This window comes from Leptonotus elevatus, chromosome 17, assembly GCF_054856555.1.
Source record: "Leptonotus elevatus isolate MCC_2025b chromosome 17, RoL_Lele_1.0, whole genome shotgun sequence".
Lineage (NCBI taxonomy): Eukaryota > Metazoa > Chordata > Actinopteri > Syngnathiformes > Syngnathidae > Leptonotus > Leptonotus elevatus.
In genome coordinates, this window is record NC_141255.1 from 6151730 (window position 1) to 6163212 (window position 11483).

The window sequence follows — 11483 nt, forward strand, 5'->3', positions numbered from 1 at the left end:
TGAATTTATTTTATTTTTTTTAATTGACGTAGAATTTCTAAGTAAAAAAACACGTTTTTTTTTTCAAGTAAATGTTTGTTTGTTTACAATGAAGAATATGGATTTATGTATGACTGGAATTTACGATGCACCACTTCAAGTCTGTATGAGGAGACATTAATCCTTTAAAGTTGATTTTCCTTGTGAGGGCATCTCAAAGAGCACGTCTCCGTTGCAGGGGGGGTGGGGGGGGGGTGGGTGGAGGTAGAAGACGACAAGTGGGAAGAGTGGGAGGTGAGTTGTCCAGGAATGTCCCCCGTTGTTTGGGACGGGGGGAGGAGCCAGTGGTGGGGAAGGAGGAGGTGTGACTCACTCTCAATCGCCACTGGAGCCCAGAGCAGCTCCTTCGCGAATGTGCCGCCGAGGGTCCGGCTCGACTGATGAGGCGCGACTCGAGTGACACCTGATTGGCTGCCCAACGGAGGATACGCCCGCCCGGCGCCCAGGATGAGTGGAGCCGCCGAGGTCGTTTGCGAAGGTTGGCTCCGAAAATCACCGCCGGAGAAAAAGCTTCGGCGTTATGTGAGTAACAGCCAGAAGGACATACTTTTGCTTCTCTATATTTTTTCCATCCACTTTTGCTTTTGCATCCAAATTTGGCTAATCTTATCATGATGCTATGATAAGAAGAAACTTTACACACGCTCACACATACACCCCCCCCCCCCACACACACACACACTGCATATTTGGCATACCTGTCCAGTGAGTCGTGTTAATCTCCATCCTTTTTGTGACCACAACACTTTGTTTTGATATTTTATGGACGTTAGGGAAAAGCGAGCAACCACTAAACGTGGAGACGTTTTCTAAAAAGAAACCATTTAAGTCATTTCAGCCTGAAAACTGTCCTTTGACGTGAATGGTTGGTTGTCTACATCTGCCCCGTCCGTGATTGGCTGGCAACCAAATAAGGATAAGCGCGAAAATGGATGGCGACGAAGTCATCTGTGTGTTTTCGTCACGCTGTCCCGCCAGCTGTGTGTGTCCATTGTCACCATGCGCACAACAAGAGCCTTGTGACCGCTGCAGCAAAAGTTCATGTGAAGATTTGGGCGAAAGTTCGAGCGGCGTACTTCATCACACACCCCCTCTGTGCGCGCGTTATGTAATCCATTCTAATCACTCTCAGCTGGGCCTTCCTGAAAGATTTGGAAAGACTTGCTTCCAAACAGAACTCGCGCCACACGTGGATGAGGTCGGGTCCCTGCGGCGTTTCTGAAGTTACCGCAATGTGGGGATGATGTCACGTGACGGCGCTGGTGAGGTGTGACAGGAAGAGGAGTAACAAACGTCTAAATAAGCAAAGTGGAAGGCCGGAAGCGGTTGGTAAAAGGTTTGGGAAGCGGCTGGGAAGGAAGGGCTCTTTGGATCCATTGTGTCCACTTCCTGTCAGAATGAGGTGGGGTCAAGAGAGAAAACAAAAAGCAAGCGGAAGGAGGGTTCGAGAAAGTGTTTGGTTGCATCTCTCTCTCAAAAGTCAGCTTCTTTTCAGGTTGAGTAACGCGCTTGAGCACAAAGCCGAGCTCACTTCCTGTCCGGCTACTTCCTCTTCCTGTCTATTTTCAGTCAGTTTGTAAATTGCACAGACTTGTACTGTTTATTAATAGACTAACATTGACGCTTATGCTGCATTCGAGGAAGGTCGGATGTCGGATTTATCCCAGTTGGCCTTTCCCAGTTCCGTCCTGAAAGCGTTCAAGGGGAAAGTAAACAATCAAAATGGCGGATAGTGATAAATAGTTTTTTGTTTTGGTCCTCAAAACTCATTTTGACCTCCAGCAAACTTGCCTTCTCGCACTTTTGCTTCATTTATGTATGTAACTGATTTCATAAGCATTCCATACATTTCAGTAGTTCATCGTATAAATTTCATGCAGGGACATACTGTCACATACATTGTGTTACGGGAAGTTATGTCAAATATTTATGAATGAAGAAAGACTCGAGTAAATCAAATCAAATATGGTGGACACGCTCACGAAGTACTCAAACTAGAGTCTATGTATATACATGTCTTGAAATGATGATTGCCTTTTTTAATTCATTTGCTCCCCAAAATGTATAAATACGTTCTATTTATAATATGTACATGCTCCCAAAGACGCCTTTATACGTTTTTGTTAAAAAAAAATGCTATAGCATAGAGAAAGCTTTGATGCAGCTTCTGTACTGATGAAAGAAGAGACGCTAATCTTTCTTTTGGTAGGTTCCATGTTTTTATAGCAATAGAACACACTATTTTGTGGGCTTTGCAAAATCCAGTAAAACAGCCGGGAGCGAAGGGGGTTGCTTCAGTGAAAATCGCTGGGAGTGAATGAGTTAATGGTATGGGTTGATTTCAAAATATTAAAAAAATAGATTTTCAAATGTAAACATAATGACTTAGAGTTAAAATCAACATCAAACGCAGCAAACAATTTGTCGCCGTGTCGTCCTGCAGGCATGGAAAAGACGCTGGTTCGTGTTGCGCAGCGGCCGGCTGAGCGGGGAGCCGAACGTTCTGCAGTATTACAAAAACCCGCATTCCAGACGGCCCATCAAAACCATCAACTTGAACCTGTGTGAGCAGGTACACAATACACACAACTCGTTACATAACACGACCAGAAGCGATGTTTGATGTCCTCCTCTCCTCCTCGAGGTGGACGCCGGGCTGTCGTTCACCAAGAAGGAATTGGAGACGAGCTTCGTGTTCGACCTGAAGACAGAGGAGAGGACGTGGTACCTTGTGGCCGAGTCGGAGGACGACATGAACCGCTGGGTGGCGTCCATCTGCCTGCTGTGCGGCTTCAACCCAACAGAACAGGGTCGATTAAAATTCATTTCCACGCATCACAATATCTAGTCAGCTTTCATTTTCCAAATTTTTAATTAAATTACAATTAGATTTTTATCTTGGCTCAATAAAAGCTTTTTGCACTTTCAGTTCCTGACACCCCTCCCGTTGCCACGGGAACAGCATCCGCCCCGCCCCCTTGTGACCCAGCCAGATTGCGCCCCCTGGAGGCCGACATCGGTCATGCACAGGAGGATTACCTGTGGCTGGCGCAATGCCGGACTCCTGTCAGGTAAACAGCAGGAATACCATGATAGTCATGTCAGAGTCTATGCTGCCCCCTGTTGGTTGTGACCTCTCAATGCGCTTGTTGATTTTGTTTTTGCAGGCCTCCTGAAGGTTCCTCCCCGTCTCTCGAAAGTGACAATGGTGACCACCACTTCTCTCACCTCTCCTCTACTTCCTCATCCTCTTCTTCCTCATCTTCCACGCTTCCCATCAGCCACCCCCGTCCTTCCTCCAACTCTCGGACGGCTCCATGGACGGCTCCGTGGACGGCTGCCCCCCTATCGGTCTCCCTCAGCCAGTCTCTGGACTCCAGCATGGCTCCGTACCTCCACAGAGGAGGTGGGAAGCCTCAATGTCACCCCTCCCCTCACCCCAGGAAACACTCTCTGGATTTCCACCTGCGTCCTGTGGCCATCCCCATCAATGACGCCGTTCCGTCCGGCGGCTACCAGGTGCCCCGCTCGGCATCCGAACCCCAGCCTGAGCCCGCCGTCCGCCCCTCCTCCACGCCAAGCATGGCGCCCCTAAGCCAGGCAGAGCTCTGCGCCTCCACGCCAACCCCGCCGCCGCGCCCACCCAAACCTGTCGCCATCGCAGCACAAGGAGAGAGTCCCGTGGGTGGAAACTCCCCTGGACGCTCATTCCCAGGTGAGCTGGCCCAAAACGTTGACGTTATAATTTTTTGTGCTGAACGATTTTGACACACAATCTATTTATTTCCTCAATATTGCGATTAAGTACGACTTTAATATGTTTTTAAAAATAACATTAATGTTGCCATTTTTGTTTTTCTTCAGGTTGCGAGCCGCTGCCCGCCACTCGCTCGTTGTCCGAGCGAGCGAGCATGTTTGACTTCAGCGACAGCTTCAACAGCTACTTTGTGAGTTTGGAGGCAACAGAAACGATCGCTTTTCTTTCACCATCAGCAGACAGATTATGCCAGTTTTCATTTCCAATCTCAATTTCAGTTGAATAAAGGCATGGTGCCGCTGGGCAGCGTTTGCTCCAAAGACGACGACGTGGACCAAAACTACGTTCCCATGTGCGCCGCCACCACCGAGCCGCCACTTGCAACACGGTTCGATTTGATCAATTATTGTGTCTAACTTGTTTACATTTTGAAAATGTAGGTGGGGGGGGGGGGGGGGGGGAAGAATAACTCGGGTTCAACTTAGTCTTTTGGCCTCCGGTTTTTTTTAAATATGAAAAACATTGCATTGATATTTTTTTAATCAATAAACAATAAAACGGGTCAAATTGACCCATATACATTGTTAAAAGGATACTTGACTTAATGAGCCATTTCCAACCGCAAGAAGATATTTTGTCTATAATTAATGTGATACCTTTTTCATAAACAATTATTACCTTTTAAAAGTCGTTTTGCCACTTGCTGTCACCTGAAGTTGACATCACCCATATTCATGAAACAGGTTACGACCAATCACGGCTCACCTTTGGTCAGCAAAACTGGTCGACTGGTCGTTACCTATTTCCTCAGCACAGGTGATGTCATCTTCAGTCGACAGTAAGTGGAAAAATGTGTTTTTAAAGGTATTGTACATGAGGTTATGAAATTAATTCTGGACAATATTAATATTGACTTTTTACTGCTGAAAATTGCTCAATGACTGAAGTATCCCTTTTTAAGAAACAAACACAACAGGAGGGCTATTTTCATCCTTTCAGATCCTCTGACGCATCGGTTCATCAGCAAGAGGCCAACTACGTCCCCATGACCCCCGTCATCGCCCGCCCTCCCTCCTCGGCAGATCTGCCATCTTTTGGGAGACATGTCCCGCCGCCCGCTCACACGGGCATCCGGAACGCCCCCCTGACGCCCGCCACGCCCCCTGCCCCTCCCCTCCGCAGTATGGTGGCCGGTGGAGGGGAGCGGAAGGCCGTGCCGCCTCCCATCCACCGCGATCTCAAGCCGAGGCGCAGCGGTGAGGGCGCAAACTACAGTTGATTGGGATTATCTGTATGGCTTTTACGTCACATGGTTATTGAACAGTAAAACAAACACAAAGACCACACGTAAGGCCTGTCTTAAGTCTTAGCATCAAAGCACTATTTTTATATATATATATTTTTCCAAGTGTGTTTCAATAACTTTAATGTGTTAAACGCGTGTCATAGGCTATTGCTTTCTCTGTGCATCTCGCAGGGAAGCCAGCTCCTCTGAACCTCCCTCCAGTGCAACAAGAATGGCAGGAAGTCCCGCCCCCTGTGCGCTCACCTGTCACTCGAACCTTCACAAGAGAGTATGCGTGTGTAATGTCTTCCAAAACCATGAAAAACTGCAAGTAGATACGTTTAATCGTTTAATGGTAATCCAAGCACCGTAAACGCGCCCTCTTGTGGCATTTTAGGGTGTTACAGCAAGCTTACCTCACAGCGATGTGGCGCTAATGTGTATGCCTGTCCTTATTAATATCTTTGTGTGTGTGTCAGCCCGTCCAGTCGCCACTCAGCCAGGCCAACCTCCTCCCACAGTTCCTCCCCCTCCTCCGACTCGGATGATCCCGACGACAGCTACGTCGCCATGACGACCAGCAGTCTCAGCTTCAGCGCGGGAGAGCCCGTAAATAACTCTTTCCTCCATCTTCTCCTCGTAATTAATTCCTCCCCCCTTTTTTCACTGCATTTCCCCCCCCCCAGTCTCTGAGGCTCATGCTGCACCGGGCCTCCGAGGGCGGGGCCAGCAGTCCATTGGCCCGGCGAGCCCGAGGCAACAAGCAGGTGGAGTACCTGGACCTGGACCTCCACACGGGGCCATCGACACCAACAAGACAGGTAGCAGTGCTGAGAGATACAGCTTGGGGGGGTCCGAAAAATGATTTGTGATAACTTTGTGAGACTTTTCATCCCAACAAAATGAGTTGTCGTTCTTGTAAAGATGTTGTGTCGTAACGCTGCAGAAACGCTGCCCGGACGACATCGGCAGAGGCGACAAGCCGGCCGAGGGCGCGGAGGAGCGCGCCCGTGGCGAGCGCGTGGACTACGTGGTGGTGGACCCCAAGAGGACCAAGGCCCTGAGGAGCACCAGAGAGGCGTGGCATGATGGGAGGATGTCCACGGAGATGTGTAAAGAACACAGCTGAGAACGGGGAGGAGAAAAAAAAAAGTTGAGTGACGAGAAGATTTACTCAATTCGCCAGTCGTGAATGGAAAAAGGACGTCAAAGCTGAAGCCATTTAGGACCGTCAAGTTTTTAGGATCACCTAAGAAGAGTTCAATTTAATTGATTTTGTTTCCACATTATGTAATCTGTTTTATGAACAAAACGGGATTGAATAAATAATCTATCCATGGTTGCCAGTCAAACACATGACACATGGAAAACTAATACTTAACTGATTAAAAAAAAAAAATCTATCATTGTTTAGAATCTTGTTTAATTTATTTTTGTATTTTATTTAAATGCAACATTTAGAAAAGGCTGACATGCCAAGTTCAAGAGTCGTTTTATGCGCTTATTCATATGCAGCTGGAAATTGGAACTTTGCTTGCAAAGCGTTGGTCCAACAGGTCCAAGCCTCTGACCAAAGCGGTTTGGTGTAAACGTCCCTCGAGAGCTCCAAAACAAACAACATCAAGTGCGACGAAGGGAGGCAACCTCATTATGTCCGCAAGTCAAGCATGCAAATGACCCCGGAGAACACGAGCGTATCATGGCTGGCGCTTTTCTTGCTACCATTTCTTTCTCGACTAAAAGTAGGTTTGAAACCATCCGATGATTGTTGATCAGAGACTCGTTTCTTCGCATATATGCAATGCAAAATTGTATAAATGAGGCTGTGGGCAGCATCGAGAAGAGGTTTGAGTGTACAAGCAGCAATTCAATCCAAACAGGAGATTAAATGCCTGATAAGGAAATGAAGGGAAAGGGCGCGTCTCAAATAAACCCCACCGATGCACCGGCTCGCTCTCAGACGGACGACGACCAAGCGGAGGATGTTCTTGATTTTTTTTCCATCAGTACCGGGACTTACTGGATCCCGTCTGAAGTGAAAGATTTCATCCATGTTTAGAAGAAGCTTTGGATTGTTGGACACGTGTGACACACCATGAAGGAGTTGGAGCAAATCAAGGACAGCCCCCCGAATGGGGCTTTTGACCAAACCCTCAAACCTGCCACTCGTCTCTGCATTAACACGTTGGACTTCACGGACCTCTGGGATGAGGAAGACCTGGAAACGGACTGCGCAGAAGAAGCAGCAACCAACTCGGGAAGCAACTTAGCACCTCCGCCACCCCCTCCTCTAAACCCCCAAATCTTCATGGACTCCCCCAAAAGAGCCTCCACCAAAAGTGCTACCCTGAAGCTCCACTGGCGGGCCCTCCAGAGCGTGGCCCCGCTCCCCAGGAAGACTCGTTTCGGGACGCAGACCATCTGGACCGCATTGGAGCCAGTCCACTTGGATACGGCGCGACTGCGGTTCCTGTTTGAGTGGAAGGACAAGAGCGCTCGCTTGGGCGTTGCTTGCGGACAGCGGGTAAGCGTCGTCCCCGAAAAGTCCGCTGACGCCATGTTCTTGCTCAGCTGCTTCTTTTCAACCCAGAAACAAACCTCAGTCTCGGTGTTGGGGATGAAGAGGAGTAACAACGTCACCATCACCCTGAGCGGCCTGCCTCCCCCCCACCTCCTCCCGCCTGCCATATACAGCATGGATGGCAGCGTCCTGGACCACGAGGACATTCAGGTGCTCATTCACTTCTTCGCTGACTCCCAAAATTGTCATTTGCTTGAGGCTTTGCGCCTCGCGGCTAATTTCGTTGACGAAAACTAAACAAAAATATTTTCATCAAAGACTGAGACTGAAACCCTCATTAACTCATTCACTTCATTTGAACTATTTCTATTAGTTTAACATTTTTTTTCCATTTTTGTTAACAAGACAACGAAAACCTAGAATTTTTTATTGTACATTTAGAACAGATATAAAATTTGTGATTAATCGTGAGTTAACTCGTGAAGTCATGCAATTAATTACGATTAAAAAATGTAATCGCCTGACGCTCCTAATTTTTAATAATCTTTTCTTGTCTTTAATCGCGTCAGGCGATTACAATTTTTAATTGTAATTAATCGCATGACTTCAATAGTCAATAGAGGTTCGAATAATCATACATTTTACATCTGTTCTAAATGTACAATAAAAAAAAATCTAGGTTTCCATACTCTTGATAACAAAAGTGGAAACAATTAAACTAATAGAAATAGTTCAAATGAATTTTTGACGTCAATAGACGTCAATGGCAGTGAATGAGTTAATAAACAAGAACTGTATGCATTTTCGTCGACTAATGAAGACGAGACGAAAGTGTACTTCACTTAATAAGAACTGAACTAAAACCAATGGACATTTTAGTTCATGAACAAAAACAAGATGAAAATTATATGATTTTGTAAAATCCTTTACCGCCTTTCAAATCAAACACATGAGACAGACAGGTGGATTCACTGTGAAAGGTTAAAAAAAAAAAAAAAGTATATTATACCTTAACATTAATCCAGCTGCTATAACGTTCCAACAATAATGTTAATCCAACCGCTAACTAATGCTGGCTAATTTAGTAGCTCGTAGCATGGAGGCAAAGTAGCCACTCGTTGATATACTGTAATTGTGTGTCAAGTTGTTTTTCATCAAAAAGATGAGAACATTTGATGTGAAATAGCTTTAGACAAATAAAATTATGTTGTTTTTTTTATAACTAAAATAAAGACTAAAATGCTCGATTCATGGTTGACTAAAAGTTGACTAAATAAAAACGTGATTCAAACTGAGACTAAATATAAAATTTAAAAAGTCTGATAAGATTAACACTACTTTGCTCTGGTTTTGCAGCGGATTCAAACACTTATCCCTACTGAGGAGGAGCTTTGTCTGATCAAGGAGGCCAAAGCCCAGAATCCAAACTCCCGCCTGGCCCCGGCCGAGCTCTGCCTACTCGCTTTGGGGGAAATCCCTCACCTGCGCTTGAGGCTTCAGCTGTGGGCCTTCGTGTTAGATTACGACTCCTTGGAGCAGGTGGGTGACGACCGCGCCGTTTCCTTTCGTCCCCTCGAATCACCACATGGCACGACACTCCGCCTTGTTAGGAGATCGCCGAGCCTCTCTTCCACCTGAAGCAGGCCATGGAGCAACTGGTAGCCAGCCAGACCTTCCGACACGTTCTAGCCACTGTGTTAGCCATCGGGAACTTTCTCAACGGATGTAAGGTGAGCGTGATCTATGAGCAACCTGCGCGTCTTCCCTCTTCTGGCCTTCAATTGCCGTCCGTCGCACCCCAGGCCCGCGGTTTCGAGTTGAGCTACCTGGGCAAGCTCTCTCAAGTGCGGGACACGCGCTCCCGCCAACCTCTCCTACATCACGTCTGCGTGCTCCTCCAGCAGCTCTACCCGCGATCCTCGGACCTCTACTCGGACCTGACCACAGTGAGCAAAGCCGGCAAGGTGCTGTTGCGTTGTGCGTCACAAACAAATTCTGCTTTCGCGAGTTGAAAACTAATCCTGCGTGTCTGCAGTGTGATTACTCGCTGGTTCTCGCCAACCTCGACCACCTCGAAAGCCTGTCCAGGAGATCATGGGAGCAGATGAAGATTTTGGAGAAAGCGGAAGATTTAAAATGGGTCAAAGGGAAGGAGAAGAGGCGACTTGTTGGGGGAGGGGAAAGCCTGGGGTTCGACGGCGCGCTCCGGCACAAGCTGCCAAATCTTCTGAAAGAGTGCGACGACAGGACCAAGGTCCTGAGAGCCGTACATCGTCGGGTTATCAACAGGTTGGTTTAAAGCTGTGGACGTGACTAGTATGGACTGCATTTAACAACAAAAATATATTTTCCCAGGTTCCACTCATTCCTCCTGTTCCTGGGCTACTCCAGAGCAATGGCGCGAGAAACCAGAGCCGAGGACTTCTGTAAGACCATAAGTAACTTCTCCCTTGAGTTCCGAGCCGCTTGGCAGGCCGTCCTCCTTCAGAAGGAGCGTGCTGCCAAAAGCCCGGCTCCGAACACTCCCACAAGAAGGGTCAAAGGTCAGCCACCTCAGGCAAAGGTACAGTAAACGAAGAACACAGACGAGCAATTATTCGAACAAGCTCACTGGGTCTGTGTTGGGTCACTAGGAAGTTGAGCAACATTGTATGCTGGAGGAGGTGCTGAGGACACCCGAGTCCGCCGCCAGGCCGGATGCGACTCTGCCTCTGCACCGCAGGAGGATGCCAAACATTCGAGGTGTGGCTGTGAGGGATTCATTATTTCATTCATTTCATTTTCAAGCAACAATACTAAATCCCATTTTTGATCCGTGCCAGGTCCAGTTTTGACAAAATTGAAGCGCTGAACCAGAACGGAAAGCTAATACAGTTTGTCTCAATTGGATGACAACGAAACACACCAGGAATTTTCTGGATAACTTGCAGTATTTTTCAAACAAGTGTTGGGAATAACGACGTTGGTAGCTCACTTCTTTCTTTTTTTCATAAACGGAGTAATCTAATTATTTTTTTATCAGTTATCATTATTGTACGTTTAATGCGTTTCATTACAATCCATTTAGTTTCAAGGCTCGAAATAAGCTTACAGCTGGTTGCGCAGTCGTGTGCACTTTTACGGAAAGCTTGCTCCGAGTCCATTCATGAAAATGTCATTTGCGCACAGTTGGAGACACTGTTGTTGTCGCACCTCGTCACAATAAAGGTGTGTTGACAGCTGGAATGTGTAGTGACTTTTGTAGGTGCCGCGGGAAGCATGTCACGACGTGTCGTCCGTCACAATCAACTTGTTAGCATTTTAGCAAGTTTTTAATTTGTTTGCACCAGTCTTCTAAATCAACGTTTCTTAACCCTGGTCCTCGGAGAACACTATCCAGCCTGTTTTCCATGTCTCTCCATTCCAACGCAGGTGATTCCAATGATCAGCTCATCAGCAAGCTCTGGAGAAGTCTGATAACGATCCTCACCTGAGTGGAGGGAGGCATGGAAAACAGGTTGGATAGTGTTCCCCGAGGACCAGAGTTGAGAAACACTGTTTTAAATGATTGCAGATTGTGAATCCTCGTTGAATTTCCTTTCCAACAATACCTGAGTTGTGAAGATTGAACCAGTAGTGGAATTCGGTCTGGAGATGGAAGATTACAGAAGATTATTGTTGTCTTCAGACGTCACGCTGTCGCCATCTCCTGGCCAGTATGAGAAATGCTCTCGGTTACAACCCTTGGAATACAAAACAAATAGGCCGTTTTTCGATTTGTGTCTCGGCTACATTTTAGTTTTAGAAATAAAGATTTGGTCAACCGCCGCCATATTGGATGTGGCAAACCAGAAAGGTATGAGAAGACGCCTTTTTCATTTGCTGCTGGACGATGGGGCAAA

General features: G+C 47.0%; 2 protein-coding genes across 4 annotated transcripts; both read left to right on the forward strand.

Moving 5' to 3' along the window:
* The first annotated feature begins 354 nt into the window (after positions 1-354).
* On the forward strand, positions 355-6210 carry LOC147159478 (GRB2-associated-binding protein 1-like). Of its 2 annotated transcripts, none has more exons than XM_086059430.1 (12): positions 355-561; positions 2483-2611; positions 2684-2849; positions 2969-3110; positions 3207-3754; positions 3904-3986; positions 4075-4184; positions 4796-5052; positions 5274-5370; positions 5561-5690; positions 5768-5902; positions 6028-6210. In XM_086059430.1, exons 1-12 carry the CDS (start codon positions 487-489, stop codon positions 6208-6210), a joined length of 2055 nt encoding a protein of 684 aa, XP_085915556.1. In that variant the 5' UTR covers positions 355-486. The 2 variants fall into 2 exon arrangements, with proteins under 2 accessions (XP_085915556.1, XP_085915557.1); XM_086059431.1 differs by having other exon boundaries at positions 6006-6209.
* A 965-nt stretch (positions 6211-7175) lies between these two features.
* Positions 7176-10827, forward strand: LOC147159479 (FH1/FH2 domain-containing protein 1). 2 transcript variants are annotated; one of them, XM_086059433.1, is made up of 9 exons: positions 7176-7605; positions 7672-7812; positions 8959-9141; positions 9213-9332; positions 9405-9566; positions 9638-9891; positions 9958-10165; positions 10236-10344; positions 10425-10827. In XM_086059433.1, the coding sequence occupies exons 1-9, from the start codon at positions 7177-7179 to the stop codon at positions 10451-10453; spliced, it is 1635 nt and encodes a 544-aa protein (XP_085915559.1). In that variant the 5' UTR covers position 7176; the 3' UTR covers positions 10454-10827. The 2 variants fall into 2 exon arrangements, with proteins under 2 accessions (XP_085915559.1, XP_085915558.1); XM_086059432.1 differs by having other exon boundaries at positions 7176-7812.
* The last annotated feature ends 656 nt before the right edge of the window (positions 10828-11483 follow it).

What these genes read in the sequence shown, in the direction of transcription:
- LOC147159478 (XM_086059430.1), top strand. Translation starts at nt 487, where the DNA reads ATGAGTGGAGCCGCCGAGGTCGTTTGCGAAGGTTGGCTCCGAAAATCA. An exon ending in ACAGCTTCAACAGCTACTTT is followed by an intron (nt 3,987 to 4,074) that starts GTGAGTTTGGAG and finishes TCTCAATTTCAG; the next exon opens with TTGAATAAAGGCATGGTGCC. An exon ending in GAGCCGCCACTTGCAACACG is followed by an intron (nt 4,185 to 4,795) that starts GTTCGATTTGAT and finishes TCATCCTTTCAG; the next exon opens with ATCCTCTGACGCATCGGTTC.
- LOC147159479 (XM_086059432.1), top strand. Translation starts at nt 7,177, where the DNA reads ATGAAGGAGTTGGAGCAAATCAAGGACAGCCCCCCGAATGGGGCTTTT. An exon ending in ATTACGACTCCTTGGAGCAG is followed by an intron (nt 9,142 to 9,212) that starts GTGGGTGACGAC and finishes CCGCCTTGTTAG; the next exon opens with GAGATCGCCGAGCCTCTCTT. An exon ending in ACTTTCTCAACGGATGTAAG is followed by an intron (nt 9,333 to 9,404) that starts GTGAGCGTGATC and finishes GTCGCACCCCAG; the next exon opens with GCCCGCGGTTTCGAGTTGAG.